We start from the raw sequence: 24068 nt of genomic DNA on the forward strand, positions 1-24068 counted from the left end.
TATCATCTAGCTTGCTAAGGGGTACCAAGCAGTTATTGTATTACTGATTCTGATCAGGAGATTTCGGCCTGCTTCATTGATATGCATGGCCAATAGAATTCAGTCTTAAAATGAACTTTTGTCAAGGGTAACTGAATTAGTACTGCCTAGAATTTTGATGGCATGATTCTTTTGGTTCATTATCAACTTTCTGAGTAAGGGGATCTGTGAAGGTGAAGGAAAGGCTTGCTACGAACTCCCACTGAATGACAGGACTTGTGACCCTGGAACACTGAACTCCAAGCCATGACTTTGGGATATCACCAGATTGTTCTCTTTCCTGTCTGAAAACACAGCCTCTGAGCAGGCTGGAGACGGAGTGTGCCGGTGCATCAGTTCGCTCACAGAGGAGTTCTGGGCTAAGTCAGCCTCATACGAGGAGCTGCTTTGGGACCCCCATGATGTTCACTAGCTACAGGCTGGGTGGAGTTTCTTTCATCCGCTCTCTGGGATGGGTACTCTTGGGGCTGAGTTTGGTGACCTTTCAGAAATCTTCCTTCCTGCCCTTCCTTTGCAGCTCTGTGTCTGAGCTGCCTTGCAGGCCACACCTACAAAAGTCTTTTCATTCTCTTCCTTGATGGTAGAAGCTTTGACCTGAAACTGACCTGACTTAGGAGGGAAATTCTTTGGTAGTTCGTCCTTTTTGCTTTTCTGATCATTTCTTTTATATTAAAAATTGGTTGGAGTCTTGAGATGATTCCTTTGCCAGCATCTTTTCCTGTTGTTGAAAAAAACTGGATGTCATCCTCTGAACGACCAGAAGGAAATGGCTCTTCTTAATTGGAATATGGGAGGGGCCCAGAGCTCTCTGATTTGACTATGTGGCTCATAGCTGAGCCACATGAGGAAGCACCCAGGCCACTGCGGAGTAAAAAATGGGGTCTTTGGATGATTCTCAAGATAAAATTGGAGAATGGTGGTTTTTACAAAACCTGAATCTGGGACTTTTTTTTTTAACCTTTACCTTCTGTCTTAGACTCAATACTGTGTATTGGTTGAAAGGCAGAAGAGCAGGAAGAGCTAGGCAATGGAGGATAAGTGACTTGCCCAGGGTCACATAGCTAGGAAGTATCTGGGGGCCAGATTTGAACCCAGACCTGGCTCTCAGTCCACTGAGCCACCTAGATGCCTCCCTGGGATTTTTTTAATGTATGGGATTTTCAAGTAAGAAAATATCTGCAGGAATGCATAATGGCCATTCCTCTGGGACAGAGAGTCTTAGAGGGCAGTTCAGGGCACTAGGGGGCTAAATGACTTGTTCCTGATTACACACCAAGGCATGTTAGAAGCCTGATTTGAACCCAGCTCCTCTCTCTCTCTCTTGAAGTTATAACTTGTTTTTATATGGTGATTTAAGATTTACAAAACACTTTACAGACAAGACACTGCCTGACTGCACCCCTGCTATAGCCTGGGAGGTAGGTGCCCCATAGGACACATAGAAGACTCTGAAAAGGGAAGCATGTGTCTGTGATCTGAGGTGGAGTTTGAACCTGGGTCTGTCCTGTTTCAGGTCCATTTCTCTGTCTGTTCTGCCACATTGTTCCTTGGCTGAACTGCAGAGATGTTGAAAAACAGGGTAAAGAGCAGAGCTATTAAAGGGGAAATGGGAAATACGGACCACTTCCTGCCAGGCTCTTCTGATTCTCTTTCCTGTCCTCCTTCACTCACTGAGCCCTGCCCCTGGCCACCTTCCTGCCCGTAGCACTCCCACAGCCTTGGATAGGGTCCTCTGTGGCTCTGGACCCACCCATTCCTCGTTGGAAGTGTTGCCGGCATCAGCAAGATACATGTCCAATTTGCTGGGACCCTTGGAAGGAAGAGTTCATGTAGCCGCAGCTTATGGTGAATGGCCACAGCTCACATCTATAAGATACGCAATCCTGTGCAGGAACAGTGAACAGCTAAACTGTCACTAGCCTCACAGCAGCTCCAGGAGATAGGTGATACAAGTATGTTCTCTTTATTTCCAGATGAGGAATCTTAGATTTAGAGGAAATAAGGGGAGAAAGACATAATGCAAAAGAAAAGAACACCAAGATTTGTAATCAGAGGAACTGGTTTTGAATCTACATCTTAACTACCTTGAGCGAGGCAGTTAACCTTTGGGCTCAGTTTTTTCATTTTTAACATGAAGGAGTTGTACTACTAAGTGACTTCCAAGACCCCTTTCAGCTCAGAGTTTATGATCCTGGGAGACCAACAGAAAGAGTTCTGGAGTCAGAGAGGGGATCTGGGTTCAAATCCCAGGTCTGCCACTTTTGACTTTGGGTTAAATTGCCTACCTTCTCCAGACTTCAATTTTCTCTGTAAAATGAGGGAAGAGTCTGACTAGGTGACCTCTAAGGCCCCTCTAGCTCTGGATCTCTCTGGATGATATGATGAGAACTGGGAAATATAGCTAGTAAGTGTTAGAGATGGGACTAGTGTAAAGTCTTAATCATTGGCAAATAGAAATTAGCAGGAAGTGGGAGCACCTTGGGGTTTTTTGCATGGTGATTGGCAAGCAAAAACTCTACTGCCAAGTTTCAGAGTATTTTCTTGTCATGCACCTCTGGAAGAATGTCTTCCCTCTTCAAACACCACTCCTGCCAGCCTTCCTGGTTCAAGCTCCTTTATAGACAGACACCATCATTTTTTGACTCAGTGTGGAAAAAATCTCATCAGACCAATTCAGAAACCAGTTGGTTTAGAAGAGTTGCTCCTAGAAACAACAAAATGGATTTTGCCTCTCAAGGTTTGTTTGTTAATTTTTTTCTGATTATTCTCTCTCCACAGGTGAATTTAGAAAGTGGTCCAACTTCCAAAGCAATTCACAACATATTTAAGGAAGCTATACGACAACTGTGGAAAAAGGGAATCGTCTTCCAGAAAACGGATGACCTGTATTGTGTAAGAGAGCTGCAACTCTCTCCTTGTACTAATACTTCAGGACCTAACCTTACCAGCCATCAGCTGGGTCCTGACTTCTAGAGTATCCAGACTTTGACCATACTAACAAGGAATCCCTGCTTTGTCCCAGGTCTGATTCTCCTGGAGACAAAAGAAGCTTAGTCAATGAAGCAGTGAATTCAGTAAAGGTTAAGCATCCCCTGTGTGCAAGGTTCTGCTAATACAAGGACAAACATGAGACAGTCCTTGTCTGAAAAGAGCTGGCATTCTACCAGGCATGCACCATCTAAACAGATAAGTACATAGTGCAGTGGAAACAATGCTTTATTTGCTGGCAGAAGGCTTAAGTTTAATTCTTGCCTCTGCCACTTATTCCCAGCAACTGACCTTGGGCAGTTTGCCTAAACTTTTCTACCCCTCAGTTTCTTCACCTGCAGAATGTGTCAGTTGGATCAGGTGATTTCTGATGTCCCTTCTAGCTCTAAATTTATGATCCTAAGGCAGTTTGAGGAGAGAAAGAGGACACGTAAGGGGATTAGGACAAGCCTTTCTCTAAGAAGTGTCCCCCCCCCCCAGGTCTAAGCCTTGAAGATATGGAGGTGAGAAGGGAGGACATTCCACAGCCTGGGGTATGATATTGGGAGAAGGACATATAGGATAGTTTGGCTAGAAGTAGGGTGTGTAAAGAAGAATGTAACTTCAGTCTACCAAAGTAAGGAAGCTCCCCAAGAGAAGAGGGCCCAGGACAAAGCTTTGGGGCACATCCAGAGGTAGAAAGTGGGATGATATTGATGATGGTCAGGAAAGGAGCCTGAGAGTGCAAACAGGTAGGAGGAGAACCAGGAGAGAGCAAAGTGAGGAACACTAAGAGAGGAAATCATTTCTAAAGGAGAAGGGATAATTAATAGCACATGGAGCTATAGAGAGGTCAAGAAAGATGAGGATTTTAGAAAAGACTGTTTGATTTAGCAATTAGGTAACACTGGCAGTAGTATTGAGAGAGCGGTTCCTGTTAAGTGAGGGTGGTGAAAGCCAGACTACAAGAGAGATAAGTGGGAGATGAGACAGTGCTGGCAGTGAGTATAGGTAGTTGGGTTTTTTTTTTCCTCTAGAAATTTGGCTGTGTAAGAGAAGAGAGGGGATTTTATCTGATTGCAAGACTCAGTTAAAGGTTTCTTTAAGGATTTGGATGACCTGGGCATGTTTGTTGGCAACAGAGAAGCAACCAGCACATAAGAAATTGAAAATAAAAGATGGGGAATGATTAAAGGATCAAGCTCCTGGAAGACAGAGAAAATGGGATCAAAGCACAAACGGAGCTTTTGGTCTTGCCAAGGAAAAAAACCCTGTGGAGCAAAACAGAAACTGGAGGATGATGTGAAGGGGTTTTATGGTGTAGGATCAGGGAAAAGTGGTAGCTCATGACAGCTGACCTAGATTTTCTCATTTAGGTAGGAGGCAAAGAGCTCTGCTGGGGAATAATTCCTAAGGATCATTCTTTTTTCATAGGAAATTTTCCAGTTGCTAATTTCTTTTAGTGATTCTTGAATTTAAAAAGCTTTTTAAAAAAGAATCATTTTTAATGCCTTACCTTGAATAATTTAAACATAGCATCATAGATTTAGAGCTGTCTCCAAAATCAGATGGTCTGTCCACTGCACTGTGCTTGCTGTCTAGCACCTTATGTAACAGAATGTACTAAGACCTCTGAAGGGAAAGGATCTTTTCCTAAGATGGAGGGTTTGGGGGTAAATGCTCCTAGTTGCCTCAAACCTCCTCCTTCTGTTTTGATAATTAAAAAGCTGACCCTTTTGTTATTGTTTTTTAAGTCTATAATCAGTAGTAGCCCTTTGTGGAGTCTTCAGTAGACAGTGGCTCCTGTGCTGATCCTTATTTTGTTGATATCCTTTGAACTCTTCAGCTGTTCCAATCTGGAAGGAGTAGCTCTTCCTTGTGAGCAATGGCAAAGTGGGTAATTTTGCTGGAGTCAGGGTGTGGCTGGGCTGGTGCCACTTCTCCCTCTGAATCATTATGGGATTGGAGCTCATTTCCTATAGGTGGCGTCATCCCCATCTCTGTCTCTGTTCCTGCTATAACTTCTCTTAAGCTCCTGGAGCTTAAGATTCGAAGGTTTTTAGCTTGTGATTTTATTCCAGAAGTCTGGGCTATTCTGTAAGTTTGTTCAATCTAGACCACCTTTTGTGACTGCTGGTTCATTTCAGCAGTCCTTATTCAGTGCCTGCTGAGCACCTTGCTAGGCAGCAAGATTGCAAAAACAGAAACAACCAGTCCATGCCCTTGAAGAATTTACATTCTGCTGTCACTTAATGTTGCTATTATTTTATGTTAATGTAATTTGTTTTCTATATCAGACAACCAAAAAGAAATTATTAAAGATTTGTTATGTGCCAACAAGTGTGGCTGAACTCTGGGAATAGAAAGAAAAAGGAAAAACAACCCCTTTGCTGAAGGATCTTACATTCTAATAGGGGAGACCACCTGTTCCTTCAGGGTAGATGTGAGGTAGCCTTATTAGAGACATGATAGCTTACTGACCTTGAAGACAGGAAGAAATGAATTCAGACTTCTTCTGACATGTATCAACTCTGTCATCATGGCAAAAAAAATTTGGGGAGCATTCTTAAAGGTCCAGACAACACTTAGATGTTAAGTTACTAAACGGTTTCCTTTTTCTACTGGTAGAGGTAGTTAATATGCCAGGAATTCCCAGTACTATTAAAGTCAGGACTGAACAATAAGTAGATACATTTTCTATTCTATTATAATTAATGATGCATTTAATAAATTGTTTATTAAATTGAATAATCATATGGTAATAATAACTTTATGAAATGGAAAGCCTTTATTAAGAACTTACTGCATATGAAATATAGAATCCCTGTCCATGAGGAGTTCACATTCTAATTGAGACAGCAAATAAAAGAAAGATTCATGTTCATGTTCAGCTCATGACAGACAGAAAGGCCAGATAACACTCAGGCTATAAAAGTGGCAGACAGATGTCTGGGGGATGGCAGTAATGGCAGGGCAAGGTGTTCCCACCAAGTGGGGAGTGGGTTCAGGGGATAAAATGGCATGGGGCTCTGGCATATCTCCAGAAGAGGTTAGGATGTAGGCTTTTGGCATTTAGCAGATAGTGGTTCTCCTACAAGGAGCCTGGTGGGATGAAAGTTAGAGAAGGCCCTTGGTTAGGTAGGTAGGACAGTCTCTCAGATGGATGAAGAGGCAGATAACGTAATTCCCAAAAGGTTCCCAGCCAGGAAGTGTCCCTGCAGGGCTCTTTCCACTCTGCTGGCTTGTCTCTAAGCAAAAACCTGAAGTGACATCTGCTTTCCCAAATAATGATAACACAGACAATAAGACATATGCCCATTTAATTGATGTTCATGTGTTGCCTGAGCCAAATCTGTAGAAAATCCTCTTCTATGCAGGGGATCCAGGGATGGCTTGGTATAGGGGGTTGCTGAAATCCCTTCTAACTGTACATTTTGGACTTGCTTGATTTGTGGGCTTACTTTATGGTCTTTCCCATTGTGACTCTTTTGTTTCCTTAGTATTTTGTTAGCTATCTTTCTTCTCCTTACCAAAAGCAAAAGATTTTATAGTCTAAAAGAAATAGCCCTAGCCTGGGAGAGTCAGTCCACATGCATTTATGAAGTGCCTACTAGAGACCAGGTTCTGGGCTAGGGATATCAAGAAAAGCAAAAGCCAGTCCTTGCCCTTGAGGAGCTAACCGTCTAAAGAGGAGACAACATGCAATCAACTACGTACAAACAGTAGATTTACAGGATAAATTGAAGAAAGCCAGTAAAGGAAAGGCACTAGCATCAGTGGGGATTGGGAAGGGACTCCTGTATAAGGTGGAATTTTAGCTGAAACTTAAAAAAAGCCTTAGTTATAGGTGAGGAGGGAGACACCAGATGTGAGAAATAGCCAGTGAAGTAGCTTTTCCCAGAAATAAACCAGGAGGCTAGTGTTACTGGACTGCAGTGTATATGGAAGGATGGGAGTAAGGTATAAGAAGATAGGAAAGATCAGAGGGGACCAATTTAGGAAGGGATTTGAACCCCAGAGTATTGGATCTTGGAAGTGATAAGGAGTGACAGAATTTATTGAATAGGGATAGAGGGAGGTGAGATTTACACTTTGTCACTTTGACAGCTAAGTGGAGGATGAACTGGAGAAAAGTCAGTTCTAATCCCAGCCCTGTTACTAATTATGTGACCCTGACACTTCTCTAGTCTGATTTCCTCTATAAATTATGTCTCCTTTTATCTCAAATAGACACCTTAAGGCCAAATATGAAAATGAGTTAAAACTTTCATCAGCTGCTCATAAAAAAGTTGCCATATAGATTTTGTTAACTATATAGGGCAAGTTTCATTCATATATATATATATGTATATATATGTACATATATATATATCTCATCATGTCGTGGTGAGCCCAGTTGTCTAAGTAAGTCATAGGGATAGAAGTGATTTGGTAATATGATTAGTATTCAAAGCATGTCATCAGCATTGGAAGGATAATGGAATTCCTTTGGAATCTATGCTAAATATTAATTTAGAGGCTTAGATATCACAACTCAAATATTAAGCTTTCCCCTTCACTACATTCCTCTTTAGGTGACCAGTCAAGATAAGGAACTGCACAAAAAAATCCTCAGAATCATTCAGGATGATTGCCAGAAACCAAAGCGTAAGTTGTACAAATAGATCTTTGATGACATCAAAAGAGAATGTTCCCCACCAGTGGATGTATAAAGGAGCTGAAGACAATGTGGTGTAGCAGCAAGGAGGTGTGAGCTCTAGTTTCAGTTTTATCCTACTAAGCTGTGTGATCAGGAGACAGTCCCTTGATTTCTCTCTATCTCAACTTCTTCAGTCTAAGATGGCAGTGGATTAGATAGACTAGGTAGAGTCTATAACCTTAACAGACCTATATTTTACAAGTAAATGGTAGGGGAGAAGCAGGAAGAGAATACCTCTAAGGTCCCTTTCACCTCTCACCTGTGGCCCTTTAACACTGACTTGATGGGAAGCTGTGTGGTATCGTGGAATGGGTGTAGAGACAGAGGACAAGGGTTCAAATCCTGGTTCTGTGCCACTTATAACAAATTGACCTCTTTGGGCCTGGGTGTCCTCATTAGTATATAAAATGAGGGGTGGGTGGGGGTGAGGGGATGGGGATTAGATTTAGATGGCTCCTGAGGTCTCGTTCAGCTCTTGATCTAAGATCCCTTGAACGCCAAAGGCTTTTTGATTCCTAATTCTGTCATTATTCCCCATTTCTTTTGTCTCTGGAGCTAAGGCTGTTTCCCCCATATATAAAATTTGAAATTAATGAAACTAGACTGGAGCTTATTAACACACTAGATATGATTCTTAGCAAGGAACAGCCAACTGAAAGGGTCATCTAAGTAATCTCTATCCCTTCCCCTTCCCATTTTCTATAGTGATTACCAAAGTGGTTAAGCAGTTTGTTCAAGGTTGCACAGGTGTAGGATTTGAATCCTGATCCTCTATCTCCAAATCTAGTGCTCATTCCATTGTATCACAATGCTTGGAAAACTGGAAGAATTGTCTTGGAAGTCATTTACTTTCATAGAGTTAGGTCAGCCTCTAGTGGTTAAAGTATCAAACTGTAGAGTAGGCAGACGGCCCATGCTCTCCGGATTACCAGAAATTTTAGTCACTTATTTTTAAATTCTTATCTTGAATGTGCCACCTTAAATGGTCATTTCACAAACTACTTAGATGTGTCCTTGTTGTGGGAGGTAGCCTTGTATTCTTGAAAGCTGCTCTACACAAGTGGGTGCACAAGACCTGCCAGGTTCTACCAATGAGAAAACTTCTGACAGAGAGCAGAGAGACTTATTGGCCATAAGATGCTGGAATGTTTTTGAAGCCATGGCAACCCATGAAACAGACAAACACCCAATGATTCTCAGTATAGATTTTCGGGGGGGAGGGGTGCAATTTCTTCAATGGGAGCGGGGAGGGCAATATTTCACATATAATCAAACCTGTGGAGAGGTACTTAGGAGACACTTCATGCCTCTGTTTTGGAAGGGAAGAATTATTCTGTTAGCACTGAGTACCTACTGTGTGCAAGTTCTACTGAAAAAGTTGATGGGGAGGAAATGACTTGTCTTAGAAGAATGGCTTGGTATAAAGCTCCGTAGTGACCGAGGCTCGTTTCCCTCTTGGCTTTCAGTCATCTTTGAAAATTTTACCTACCATACCACCCATGCCTGACTCAGAGGGGAGGAGCATGGAGATGTAGCCTAGTCTTTCCAGTGCCCAGCCCTGTTTAGCTTTGAAGAGCCCATGAGATCACAGTGCAGTCAGGCAGGATGATTGTACTTTAAAGGGAGCTCAAAGGGACCTGTTAGTGCAGGGCTTTCTGATGTCTTGTTTTTCTTCTTATTCTCTTATGAATTCACAGCCATAGGCATCAGGCTTGTTTAAGTTAAAAAGAAAATATTTACCCTCCTTTTGAGGTTATTTTTGGAACTTTGAATGGGATGATTTAATCATAGACAAGAACAATGGCCAGAATATCAGCGTGAGACCATTTTCACTGGAGATTAAGAGGTATAAGGTTCTGTGTTCAAAAGAGCTGATTTATGGCCATCGGCCACTTAGCTGGATCTACAATAAGGCCATAATTGATTGAAATTAGCTAAGAGTCTAAGGAATCAAGTGAAAGAAATTCATATTTTACTTCTCACAAAAACCAAACAATGTTTTGTTACCTGAAGGATAGCATTTTGGGGCATTTCTCACTTGGCAGGGCAGCTCCTACAGATTTGTGTTGTGCTGAATAGGCTCTGCCAATCACATGGTAAATATGAGTTGTTATTAAGCCATCACTGAATCTACTGAAACTAATATACTTTTTAGAAGCTGAATTTGGTGGTGCAGCAAACCGATGGAACCTGTTAAAACAATAATGAACTCCTCCCTCAACAAAAAAAATTTGTAAGCCTTTATAAGTAACTACATTAGGAGCTGATGCTGCATCATATTATAATTTCAAGAAATAGTGATTCCATTCTGTGTTATTTTCTCTGGCTAACCCATCGAAGGATTTGAAACAACGCTCTTCAGTGAGTCTCTTGGCACGAGCTCGCTTAGAACACTGGAATCATAGTTATTTTCATAGGATTACTAGAAATGTGAAGCACCTCAGAATAATGAATACAGAAAGCCAGCTTCCATGTCAAAAAGAGTAGGCTTACGTTCCCTCTCTGACATCTGTTGGCTGTATTGTATAACCCTGGGCCAATCATTTAAGCTCTCTGTGCCCCGGGCAACTCTAAATTGGAAAATAGATACAGATCTACATTGTGTCAAGAATTTCTTCTCCAGGAGTTCTAGACTATCTTTAGGATGTAATCCTGCAATGGGATGGCTGGGTATAATCGGTTTTATGGCTCTTATACTACCAGCAAATTCTTCAAAATGTTTACCAGACTAATCTCATCAATAATGTATTAACAGTGCCCATTTCCCTTCTGTGGTCAGTCCTTTATGATAGCTCATGAAGAGAAATGAAGACTAAGGAATCAACAGGCATCAGGAAGGGTACCATCTTCAAAATGAAAATGGAATTTATTGGAGAAAATTATGTTTTGATATGGAATGTAAGATCCTGGGAGGAGAAATTTCTGTTTTTGCCTATATAGCTCCAGTTGGTGCTTAATAAATGTTTGCTGAATTGAAAAAAGAGTTCCTGTTTCCCCACAGAAGAAAGAAACTATATACAAAGCAGATCTATACACGACAAATGGGAGTAACTTCAGAGGGAAAGCACTAGCATTAAAAGGAACCAGGAAGGCTTCTTTCAGTAAGTGACAGATATGGGATTTGAACTGAACCTTGAAGGAAATCATAGAAGTCCGGAGGCAGAGATGAATCAGGAGGAAGAGCATTCCGGGCACAGGGGTTAGCCAGTGACAAGGGAGAGAGATGAGAGAGGGAGTGTCTTGTTTGAGACATGGAAGAGGCCAGGGTCACTGGATTGTACAGTGTGTGGAAGGGGCAGTAAAGTGTAATAAGACTGAGATGCGGTCCCCTTTTAATCCTTTCTCTCCAGTTCCTTCAGTGGGACAAATTAGAGTTTTGAGTCTTCTCACTGATTGACTCCCCAAGCTGATAGTACTGAAAAAAATTTTTCCCTTCATGGAACTCAAAGAGTACTTTGTGATCTCTTGGTTCAATTAGTCGGCCAGAAACCAGAGATGGCACATACAGAAATTGGTACAGACAAGTACGTGCCTAGGAGATGGGAGATAACTTTGTATGGGAAGCTCCCAGCAGCGAGGGAGTTTGAACAAAATCTTGCCGGAAGCCGGGGATGCTTGTGTGACGGTTATTTGTATACCTGCCCTGTTGTTCTTCCTTGACTGCTTGCCCTTTGAAGATCAGCATCATACCTTATCGATCACTAGCCTGCACAGGGGCCTGTACATATTAAGTTCTAAAAGCTTCGGTGAGTTGATGAAAACATCATGCTTTGTATTAATTAAACATATTTTTGATTGCACATGTAAAATCTACATCAGATTGCTTCCTGGGGGAGGGGAGTGGGAAAGAGGGAAAGAATTTGGAACTCAAAATTTTTTTTTAAAGTGAATGTTAAATAATTGTTTTTACACGTAATTTTGGAGAAAATAAACATTATTTTTAAAAATTAAATTCAATAGAGGGCCCTAGGAGAAAAATGTTTTATATTAATTAAAGAATGATTGCTAGAGTTGTTTCAAGATCCTCTTTCCTATTACCAGAGAAGATAGTTCTTAGCATTTGGAAAATAATGTTTCTATAATAATAAGAACTAACTTTATAAATGTATTTTAAAATTTGGTAATATATATATACATATGTTTTACATATATATTACTTCATATGAGCCTCACAACAGCCAGGTATAACCCTCATTTTATAAATAAACTGAGTTTTTAAAAGGGTAAATAATTTGAACAAATTTGCATAGTTAATAACTACATAAAGTGAGATTTGAATGCAGGTTTTTTTTCCCTACACCTGCCATATTAATTGAGAATCAAGTAGATAGCTTTTTTAGCTTTGACTAAGCCTCTGGGAAGAAAATAATTTAGGATAAGATCTCGAGGAGAGGCAGCTAGGGGCAAAGTAGATAGAGCACCTGATCTGGGTTGACATGACCTGGGTTCAAATGTGGCCTCAGACACTTCATTGCTATGTGACCCCAGGCAAGTCACTTAACCCCATTTGCCTGGCCTTTGCCCTTCTGTTTTAGAGTTGTTACTAAGACAGAAGTAAAGGTTTTTAAAACAAACCTAGAACAAGATCTCTAGGAGAATTTATTTTGTACTTTTTCCTGGGGGAAAGCAGGCTAAAGGTTAGAGAATATGAACCAGACTACAGTGTGTCAGGAGGTTAAATTGAAGAGTTTGGTAGATGTGATAACAAGAAGACTAAATAGGATTGGTGATCCAAGTAAAATATTTTTGTCACTTTGGAACTAGTTCTCAAAATGATGAACTGTCTAAAAAGTATAGTATATGTTTTAAAATAATAGGTTACAAATAATAGATTAAAAACCTGTAACATAGTGCCTTGAATACAGTAGGTACTTAATAAATGTTTGTTAATTTGAATTAAATAACAGCTTTTTCCAACATTATATCTCTAGTGTTTCTACTTTTTCCTTTAAAAAATCTTGATTTACCAAGTGCTAAAATAGCACAAATGATAATTAATTAGATAGACTATATCACTAATCTTTTAAAAATTTAATTTCTTTTTTAATAAACAAAAATCTGTAATGTCCTATGTTTTTCTTTTGCATTTCTACTTCCATAGTTCTTTCTTTCAGTGTGGTTAGCATTCTTTCCCATAAGTCCTTCGGTAGTGTACTGGCTTGTTAATGAACAAAAATCCATTTTTTTCTCTTCCCTTTTTTCCTTCCCAATCCTGTCTACCTCCAAATGAAAAAAGAAGAGGAGAGAGAGACAGAGAGAGTGAGAGAGAGAGAGCACAAGAACGAACCATCCTAACAGCAAATAAGCATAGTCAAGCAAAATACATTTCTGCCTTGGCCTTTGCCCCGAGTCCATCACATCTGACGGGCAGTAGATGGCACTGTGCTCATCAGCCCTCAGGTATCACAGCTGGTCGTTCTGTTTCTCAGCCAAGACATTGAGAGTTGTTTGTGGCATTTTGATGTGTTTGTTATTGTATAAGTTGTTCTCCTGGGTCTTTTCACTTCATTTTGCATCTGTTCCTAAAGGTTTCCCTGAAACCGTCCCTTTTGTCATTTCTTATGGCTCACTAGTATTCCTTTAAATTCCTAGACTGTAATTTATCCCACTGTTCCTCATATCAGTAATCTTGTAACAATTCAAATGAACGTTCATTAAGCATCTGCTGCATGCAAGGCCCTGTTCCTCGCATGAGAGTCTCAAATTGTAGAGTGTGGTAGGGGCTAAGGAGAGAACCAGACAGAGTGCTTGGAGAGAGAGTGAGAAGGGCATAGACAGCTGCAGTGGAAAGGATCTGGGAGGGCCGCATGGTAGAGCTGGTACTTGAGGGGAGAAAAGGATTTCAATAGAGAGATAGAGGGGTGAGTAGGAATAGGAATGGGGGAAGGGGGCCCACATATCAGAGTAGAAGTAGCAGAATGACATCAGGGAACAGCAGTAATCCAGTATGGCCAGAACATCAACTACCCGAAAGAGCAATGTGAAATATCCAGAAAGGTAGGTTAGAGCTAGATTGTGGAGGGCCTTAAATGTCCCAGGAAGGAATTTGCATTTTATCCTGTAGATAGCGGGGAAGGCCCTGAAAGTTTTTGACCTGAGGAGAGATCTGGTCAGACCTGTGCATAGGAACAACTTGAACAGGAGCCGGCCATTAATAATGGAGAGCTGACCTCTTTGGAGCTAGTGAGCTGTATCATGAGATCTATCTGCATTTGGTTCTAATCTGTCAAAACAGAATTTGCTACTTTAGATCTTAAATCAGCAGAATGCAAGAAGGAATTTCAGATAAGCGACTCCATGAGAAAGTAGCTGGGAAAATGTAAAGGGTTATGATTACTCTATTATTTTCTATACTCTAAAGCAGGGGTCCCCAAACTACGGTTCGTGGGCCACATGCAGCCCCCTGAGGCTATTTATCTGGCCCCCACTGCACTTCTGGAAGGGGCACCTCTTTCATAGGTGGTCAGTGAGAGGAGCACAGTATGTGGTGGCACCTCAAAGCACGGCATCACTCACATACAGTACTACTTCTGGTGACATAATCCTTTGTGTGGCGCCTTGTTCTGAGAGTAACTGAATGAGAAGGAGGCACTGTGCAAAAGATCATGTGACTGCACAATGGAAGACATCAGCAGAGTGAGCGGTGATCTGGGGGAGGGGATTCCACACTGTGTATACTGCTGCCTGGTATAGTGGTGGCAGTGATGGGCCTGTGCAAGGTGTGACAGTTCCATCCCAGCCAGCGCTGCAGCCTCTGCAATCCCAGACAGCAGTATACAGATTGGTACATAGTTTTTTTATAGTCTGGCCCTCCAACAGTCTGAGGGACAGTAAACTGGCCCCCTGTGTAAAAAGTTTGGGGACCCCTGTTCTAAAGCCCAGTATTCACAGGGAATGGGCACCAAAGACTGGGCCTCCAAAGCTGGACCTCCTCCCCTAAGGGGCCATGCAGAGGTGAACCTCCAGAGAAGAGCCCATTCCATACGTGGAGCAGAGATTGTCTGTTGGGCCCTTCAGTGTGGGAAGGGCACATGTTTCCCTGACATTAAAATGTCTTGCGGCACTGACTTTCCAAAGACTTAATTGGGGAGTCACTATCTACTATAATGGCATGGCATCAAACTTAAAGGAAAGTATTTTGCTGACTCCCTCTGTGTAAATATAGGGAAAGTGCTTTTGCAAGCCCCAAAGCATTTGTATCAGTCGAATCTTCTTTTGATGATGGTGAGAATGATGAGAATGATTTCAGAAGAACAAGTCTGGGTCCCCAGCTTACATAGCTGAGGAATGCAATGGCAGGCTCTTCTGAAGAAATCCTTTGCAACCATAGAGGCCCTTTGTAAAGAGTCAGCCAGGTGAGGAGACGCCACACAAACCACCCTGAAGATTCTATTCCACTCCCAAATACAAATACTGTCATTCTTGTTCTGGGACCCAGCTGTACCCATTACCCAGATCCAGTTATACAAACCCGCTACTCTTTATCAACAGCTAGATGTTTCCTATTTACTGAAGATTCTCCTCTCAAGTTATTTTACTGAAACTATCTCCTTGATTCACTAGAGGAAATGGGGATCACATATTCTCCTCCAAGGCACTTTCTTCTCTCTTGTGCTCGTCTGTAAGTCATGATTCTTGGGGAACACCACAATGACACAGGAATCTACCAATTCATCACAGCTGTCAGGTTGTATATATATGTCAGATAGTTTTGCCCTAGGAGAATAGGAACTAGACATGGAAGCTTTGGGTGGAAAGATAATACTTTTAGTGGGGCAAACAATACTTTGCTAGTCTATTTTTGCCATTCAGTGCCCCCTGTTTTGAGCAGTTGGTTCTTAGACTTTTCTACACTGTACTGCTTTCTTGAAGGGATCCTTGAGACATCTCCCAATGGGGAATTAGGAATCTCTTAGTCCGTATTTCCTGTAGCACTTAACACAGTGATGGGCACATAGTAAGTGCATCATTAGTGCAGTCAATATGATCCTAACCTATTTACAATCCAAACTTATTTCCCATAACCTATTAAATGAAGCTTTATCTCCCAAAAGACCTGGTCTCTTCTCTTTTTCTGTCTTCATTCATGCCAGATTCCTTCCTTCCTTTGTGCCTCTGCTCAAGCTGTACTGCCCTGCAATTTCCTCCCTTCTCTTCTACCTACCCACATCCTGTCCGACCTCAGAGAGCCCAGCTCAAATCCTCCCTCTTCAACGAAGTCCCACCCCCACCCCTGCCCCCCAGCCAAGATCTCTCTAGGTCGTGATGATGGTGTTTTCTTCTGAATTTCTGCAGCATTTGTTATCAGTATCACTTGTTGGGTGATTGGGTGACATTGCTTTAGTCTTTTGTCTATATGTCGCATCCTTCCAATTAGAAATGAAATACTCTATATATTGCTCTGCTCCACAAGGCCAGGCAAAGCACTGAGCATATCGTAGCACTCTATAAATATTGGTTGAATGAATGATTAAATGATAATAGATTCGGCCAAAAAGTTTAGTTTCCATTGTTAATGGGTCCTCAAAAAAGAAAAACGAAAAGTGAAAATGATCTAAATGGCCACTAGATGGAAGCATTTCGCAAATTTTTTTAGTCTAGGTCTGTGGTGTTCGAGATCTGGCCAGGCCGGGTAAACTCATAGGATCCTAGCTTTCAGACTTTAATGAGAGCGTATGAGGTAACTTAATGCAGCGCTTTCATTTTACAGATGACTTAGTTGAAGGTATAATTGGCATGCTGACCAGATTTGCACATGGCTCAAAGCTGAGGAGAGAGCTAACATGGCGGATGATAGGACCAGACCTGGATGGCCTAGAATACTATATCCTATGGGGCTATAGCGCAATAGTTAACGTTTATAGCGTGCATCGGTTTTGTAAAGCTTTTTACATAGATTATCTAATTTTATCTTCACAAAACCCTTTGCTATTGGTGGTGCTTTTTTCCTCCAGGAAACCAAATCTGAGAGAAGTGAAATGTCTTGCCCAGGGCCATACGGCTAATAAGTGTCTGAGGTAGGATTTTAGCTGGGATCTTCCTGTTTCCAGGTCAGATATTCTAGCCACTGCACCTCCCAGCCCCCATTGCCTCTAATAAGATGAAATTGTAATAGTGATCAACATAAAGTACCAGTCGGGGGAGGCACGGCTACACAGGCAGCATTTTGTCTGACAGAAGACGTCGGGGATCTTAGTGGCCGGAGCTCCACAAGCTAATAGGATCCTGGGCTGAATCGAGAGAAGAGAAGTGTCCAGAGTAACAAATGAGGTGACAGTGAAGCTTTTCCTGGTCTTCCTGGCTCCTGACAGTGGAGATATGGCATGTATTGATAACTAAGGGTGGGTTCTTGTCATCAGAACTTGTTTGAGATGAGATACTGTAAGGTTGGAAGCATGTCAGACTGGGAACCTCTTCAGTCAAGATCACAGGTTAGTCTCGTTGTAGAAAGAACATGGAACTCAGAATAGGTGAATGACTTGAACATAAAGAAGGAAACTATAAGTAAATTAGGTGATCACAGAATAATATACATGTCAGACCTATGGGAAGGGAAAGACTTTAAAACCAAGCAAGACATAGAAAGAGTCACAAAATGTAAAATAAACAATTTTGATTACATCAAATTAAAAAGGTTTTGTACAAACAAAACCAATGCAACCAAAATTAGAAGGGAAGCAACAAATTGGGAAAAAAATCTTTATAACAAAAAACTCTGACAAAGATTTAATTACTCAAATTTATAAAGAGCTAAATCAATTGTACAAAAACATCAAGCCATTCTCCAATTGATAAATGGGCAAGGGACATGAACAGGCAGTTCTCAGCCAAAGAAATCAAAACTATTAATAAACACATGAAGAAGTGCTCTAAACCTCTTATAATCAGAGATGCAAATCAAAACAAATCTGAGGTATCACCTCACACCTAGCAGATTAGCTAATATGACAGCAAAGGAAAGTAATGAGTGCTGAAGGGGATGTGGCAAAGTCAGGACATTAATTCATTGCTGGTGGAGTTGTGAATTGATCCAACCATTCTGGAGGGTAATTTGGAACTATGCCCAAAGGGTGATAAAAGACTGTCTGCCCTTTGATCCAGCCATAGCACTGCTGGGTTTGTACCCCAAAGAGATAATAAGGAAAAAGACTTGTACAAGAATATTCATAGCTGCACTCTTTGTGGTGGCCAAAAATTGGAAAATGAGGGGATGCCCTTCAATTGGGGAATGGCTGAACAAATTGTGGTATATGTTGATGATAGAATACTATTGTGCTAAAAGGAATAATAAAGTGGAGGAATTCCATGTGAACTGGAAAAACCTCCAGGAATTGATGCAGAGCAAAAGGAGTAGAACCAGGAAAACGTAAACAGAAACTGACACACTGTGATACAAGAGAACGTAATGGACTTCTCCATTAGTGTCAATGCAATGTCCCTGAACATTCTGCAGAGATCCAGGAGAAAAAAAACCACTATCCACAAGTAAAGGACAAACGGTGGGAGTAAAAACACTGAGGAGAAGCAACTGCTTGACTACAGGGGTTGAGGGGACATGTCTGAGGAGAGACTCTAAATGAGCACCCTAATACAAATACCAACAACATGGAAATGGGATTGAAGCAAGGACACATGTGATACCCAGTGGAATTGTGTGTTGGCTAGGGGAGGGGGTGGATGGAGGGGGGGAGGACAAGAAAAGGATCTTTGTTTCCAAGGAATACTGTTTGAAAATAACCAAATAAAACAATGTTTAAAAAAAAAAAGAACATGGGATATGTTCTTTGAATTCATATGTTCTATGAATACAGGTCAGAGGACCTGTATTGAAATCCTAACTCAGCTTGCTATGCTATAGTACACCTTTAACAATAACTTTCACCTCTCCAGTGCTCATTTTCCCCCTAAAAAACTATAGAGGATTAGATTGGATGAGCTTTAAGACCATTTGAGGTTTCAGGTCCTCCTTTGTAACAAATACACTTAAGCAAGACCAACTAACAAAGTGAGGGCCTCTGGCAGTTTTACTGTCCTGTTAATCTCCCAACTCTTTACTAAGAGAAGCAAGTATTGGACAGTCTGTTCTCCAGGACCAGGGTGGGTTATTGTAATTAATCGGAGATGGTTGCCTTTAATTGATTTTGTTTATATTATTGTAAAGACAACTTATACTTTTAGGGAAATAGGTTATATTAGAATGAATATCAAAAGGTAGAAGTTCTAGTCTTGGCTTTGCTGTAACATGCTTTATGAGTTTGGATAGGTCCCTTCCTCTTTAAACCTCACTTTCCCCATCTATTAAATCAGGGGACTACACCATATTTAAAGTCCCTCCTAGTTCTAAAAATTCTAGGATTACACCAGAATGATTATAGGAAGAAAGAACATCATTAGGTTATAGACCAAAAAGAATTTAAAATTCTGAGTAGTGGGACGCTTGGGTTGCTGAGTCACTTTTCTGTTTGAGAATTTTCTGGTAAGGTCTGAGAACAGGTTCTTTGTATGAGAAGTTAAGGATGATGAGAATGAGGGGGAGGAGCAGGGCCTAATTCTTCTCATCTTTTTCAGTGGGATTCAATAAAAATCATCCTGGGACAAGTCATTATCCTGCTGTTCTTTGATAGTCCATGTTCTATGGACTGTTGCAAAAGAAGATAAAATAACTGCCTTTTAGAGTCGAATAAGAATGTTTGGATGTAAGCACCTATTCATCGGACTCGCTGGAAGAGTCCTGGCCACACTCCCCCTAGCCATTAGGACAGTGAGATGATGGATGCTTCATCCCCTTCCCGTGCGATTTTGGTATCCTCAGCCAAGTCTTCGTGTCTTGGAAGCTTCCTCAGTCAGTGTGTCTTGGAGATTCTGAGTGTTTGCTCTGGGAACAACTATTTAAAATGTTATTCTTGAACATTTACAGGTCATTATTTCCAGGAGGTTGTGGGCACCGGTTTGGCCTGTGATTTGGCCTGGTTCCAGTACATTTTATTGGACGAGTCCTTCAGGATATTTTGAGTTCTGGGTTTCTCGGGCAGGGACTTGCCATTGTCCAGCCCATGAAGGATAGTCAGTCAGTAATCACTCAGTGCCAGACACAGTGCTAAGCACTGAATAGTGAGTGTCTGACGTTGGGCTCTAGCTACCAGCTCACATCTCACTAGGTATTTGGTCGGTGCCATGTTTGCACTGTCTGCAGTGATGTGCTGCATGGTTGCTGCTGTTGATATTAATGACATTTGTAATAGTGCCTTAATGCACATTGATCCCATTTTACAGATGAGGATCCTGAATCTCAACAAAGTTGGGACTGGCCTGTGATTACAGAGCTAGTCCATGTTAGAGGCAGAATTTGAACCCAGGTCTTCCTGATAACATGTCCAGTGCTCAGGCTGCTAGTCTGAGCTGCCACAAGCACAGCCTTTCTTGTGGAAAGATCTGCAGGCATGTCTAGGCTCAGCAGTCTGTCTCTTTTCTTCTGACAGATTCTGAGAAGGGCTGCCATTTCCTTCACATCTTGGCCTGTGCCCGCCTGCACCATGACTCCAGCATGAGTGAGGCAGTGCTGCAGCAGGTTTTGGATCTCCTGGAGGACAAGAGTGAAATAGTCAGCACAATGGAAAGATACTACACAGCGTTCTGAGCGGAAGGAAGGAATTCATTCAGAAGCAAGATAGCCCCTTAGACGAGGGGAAGGTGATAACAATTGCCCCAGTAAGAAATCTGCTTTTGGAAGAAATCATCTTAAGGCAGAGAAATGGTATTCCTTTATCACATTTAAAAGCATTTGAATGCCTACAACATTGAGAAAAAGTCACTTTACAATAAAATATAAAAGCAATGACTGTAGGGAAAATACAGTTTGACCTGAGGCTTTTCTCTTGATAGTTGTGAATGCACAGACCTTTCAGCAGTCCATATTGACCTGATAAATACCCATATAACTCTGTATGTTTCAATCATCACTTCTTTTTATTTTTTTTTATTTAATTTTTTTTAAACCCTCACATTCCGTCTTGGAATCAATACTGTGTATTGGCTCCAAGGCAGAAGAGTGGTAAGAGCTAGGCAATGGGGGTCAAGTGACTTGTCCAGGATCACACAGCTGGGAAGTGTCTGAGGCCAGATTTGAACCTATCAATCATCACTTCTTGACCAGAGAACTAGAAGGAAATAAAGTTAATGGATTGCTAAGCAGTCACCTCTGAACTCATGTCCCATTGCCTTGCTTAGCTAGGAACATTCCCAGCTGTGTTACTTTAGAGTATAATCAATTGATTCAGGAACTGGAAAACTCCAATGGCAAACTTGCCCTGCTCTTGACTTCAAAGTACAATTCATCAAACATCCCAAGTTGGCAAGGACAGCAGCGGCTATTATGACACAAGGTACTCCATCTTCAACTTCTTACATTTTTACTGACTATCGCTGTTTTGCCTCTGCCTCCTCGCTTCAGATTTTTTAAAAAGCCTCCTGTCAGAAGCCTCTCCCAATTCTAGTTCCTTCTTTCTCTTGATTATCTCCAGTTTATCCCGCAAATATTGTATGTCCATAGATCTTTACACATTGGCTCCCCCAATAGACTGTAAGCCCCTTGAAAGCAGGGATTATCTCTTCGCTTTCTTTGTGTCTCCCACACTTAGCATGGTGCTTGGCACTTAAATTCTTTTACTGACTGACTGACCCTCAACTGAAAAAGAATTGCCTCCCTAAGAACTCCAAGGAGGATTCCAGCCCTTCTCTTCCCGAGACATCCCATTCTGGCTTTGGATAGTTCTAATTGCTTGAAGTTTTCTTGTTATTAAACCTAAGTTTGTTTCTTCAGTTCTTGCCCAGTGCTCATAGGCCTGCCTTCTGGGACCAAGCTAAAAAAAGGTAATCTTGCTAAAAGAGGCCTTCCCATATTTGATGACGCCTCTCATGTACCCCTAAGTCAGGTGTTCTCCAGGCTAAACGACCTTCTTCCCTTAGCTGGTCCTCCTCGTGGCACAAACTCAGGGTCCTTCACAATTCTGGTTGCCTTCAACAGGGCCACTGTGTAGCTGGTCATTTTTAGGGAAAGGGTATGTATTCTACTGGTATGGATGGTACTTGAAGTATCAAAGATGTGCTCAAGAGTCATCTAGAAGAAAAGCTCATGTAGGTACGGGTCACTTCAGCACACAACCCTGGGTGTTCGGTTATCAGTCATCTCTTAGTAGTCCTGGGTCTGAGATCTTGGTTTAATGTCTTTGGGATTCTTCTTGTCAAAACTGGAGGGGGAGTCATGGCTAAATATATACCTTTTCCTTTGAATTACAACCAGTGTGCATGTCCTGTATGTAAAGGTCCAAGTTACTAATTTTATCATCTGCTCTTGTCACCGAACACCACTGAGTATTTTAGCCAGTTACCCACAAACCCATAGTGAAGGTATTTTAAGACTCCTCAGTTTTCAAGACACCAAAGACCTCAATATGTGCTTAGGCACGTGGAGTTACATGTTGGCATGGATGGGAATAGAGGGAATTAAGAAAACCTGAAAGTATGCACAAACTTGTCCTGACAGGACAAGAGATCCATGTAGCAATCTAGGCAAAAAAAATGTAGGAGAAAGAATTGATGTTACTTTCAATTATTCCACAAAAGGTACCTTTGCATTATTCTGTAGCCTTTCAGTTTTGATTTAAATGAGCTGTAAGTGTCTCTGCTAGAGATTACATTTGTCTAGAATGGCTCATCTGCTCTGTGTTAAAACTGGATGATTGTCATTCTCAGAAATAGCGCAGAGGAGGGGAAAAAACAGCTTTTCAGATGCACTTAAGCTCCTAAATGTTGAAAGCTGATGCCAAAGTTACCTGATATCACCACAAACTTGTCTCTGCCCAATGTCTAATAAGTACTTGCCTAAACCCAGAGCCATAGCTAGCAATTTTTGCACCTGGGGCAAATAGCATAAAACAAGTTGGAGGAAAGTGGTTTGCAATTTTTAGGACACCAAAACCTTAATGGGTGTTGAGACAAAATTTTACATTACTCAGGATAAACGTGGAAAAGGGAGAAAAATCTGAATGATGCAGTAATTTGCCCTAATGGTAAAAGAGAATAGTACATGCTTTATTCAAGTTGTCTCATTTGTACCTTCTTCACAACCAGGTGAAGTGGATGTTCTTCTTTGTCCCTTTTTTTTCTGGAGCAGGAAATCAAAGTTGACAAGTTAAGTGACTTGCTCAGTCACACCTAATAAATAAGACTCAGGATTTGAATTCAAGCCTTCTTGAACCAGAATTCTGGCACACCAAAGGTAGAGAGAACATTAACTGTGTCACAATGATGTACCATATGGATATAATTCGAGAGCTTCCAACAAATTTTTGAACAAATGGTAGCAACTTTCTAGTTTTAGAATGAGAGTCTAGTGATAGAGTCAGATTGGTGCTAGGGATTACAAAAAAAAAAAAAGAAAAGTAATTTCTATTTTTCCAAAGGACATGTCTGCAAATCTTAGAAATGACATTTGTGAGGGTGATCCAAAGAAGCACTTTTATTGTTTGTTTATCAAATAAATATGAAGCATAAGGACAAAAACAGCCTAGGAGTACAGCTGGCTTCCCAGTTATTTGAGGAAAAAGAAGAAATGAAGACTGCACAGTTGAACTATGTTGATTATCATTTCTGTTAATCACAAGGAAAAGGAATATATTGAAGCTTGAAATATGAAGCCCAAAACACAAACAGGACATCGTTATTTTAAAAATCTCATTTCTCTTTTTTTTATAAACAATAAAAAACAAAATAAAGATCTCTATTATCTCTAAGTCTCTGAATATTGGTCTATGTTTATTATCAGAAAAGGTAACAGAGCAGAATGTGGTTCCCTTACTTTGCTCTTCAAACACTTGAGTTAAAACCCAGGTCCATCTGAAGAACCAGAGGAGTATAGATTTAGACCTGAGACTGAAAGGACTTTCTGTTGTGTTAAAGTGCTGTCTTAAGTCTTAGTTGTAGTGAACAGTAAGAAATTTTAATCTCCATGAAAATGCACCTCCTTTCTAACAGGGCCTGAGCTTCTCGATCTCCAAATATTGTGCTAAAAAAACTAATTTGTACAGCTTCATTTGAAGAGAAATCTGAATGCTTTAGTTACAACCCTGAAGAAATACTATTTTACTGGTTTGTATATCTTAGCTCTATGTTGTCTTTTGTTCTGGAACCCTACGTGCCCTCACTCTTCTTTTGCCCAACATCAGCCCTGATTTACTTGTGTCCTTAGTTCCTACTCTCAAGTTGCTGAATAAAGTTGGAGGAAATACCACAACTGGGTTATCTGAGTACATTATAAATTCACGTTAATCAGCTTCAACTGAGCCATCCCTGCAGCAAGGCAATC

General features: G+C 41.1%; 1 protein-coding gene across 17 annotated transcripts in view; it reads left to right on the forward strand.

The window, feature by feature from the left end:
• The window catches only part of STN1 (STN1 subunit of CST complex), a 60732-nt gene extending 37236 nt beyond the window's left edge, over nt 1–23496 (forward strand). For 5 of the 17 annotated variants that reach the window (XM_056804439.1, XM_056804426.1, XM_056804433.1 and 2 more), the window contains exons 8-10: nt 2818–2931; nt 7581–7653; nt 20185–23496. In XM_056804439.1, coding sequence (XP_056660417.1) covers nt 2818–2931; nt 7581–7653; nt 20185–20342 — 345 coding nt within the window. In that variant the 3' untranslated portion in view covers nt 20343–23496. Of the gene's footprint in view, nt 1–2817; nt 2932–7580; nt 7654–9860; nt 12628–12941; nt 18472–20184 lie in introns of those variants that run through there. The other 12 variants (XM_056804449.1, XM_056804447.1, XM_056804451.1 and 9 more) reach the window with 8 other exon arrangements.
• Nucleotides 23497–24068: the final 572 nt, after the last annotated feature.

This window comes from Monodelphis domestica, chromosome 1 (genome assembly GCF_027887165.1).
Source record: "Monodelphis domestica isolate mMonDom1 chromosome 1, mMonDom1.pri, whole genome shotgun sequence".
In the NCBI taxonomy this organism is placed as follows: domain Eukaryota; kingdom Metazoa; phylum Chordata; class Mammalia; order Didelphimorphia; family Didelphidae; genus Monodelphis; species Monodelphis domestica.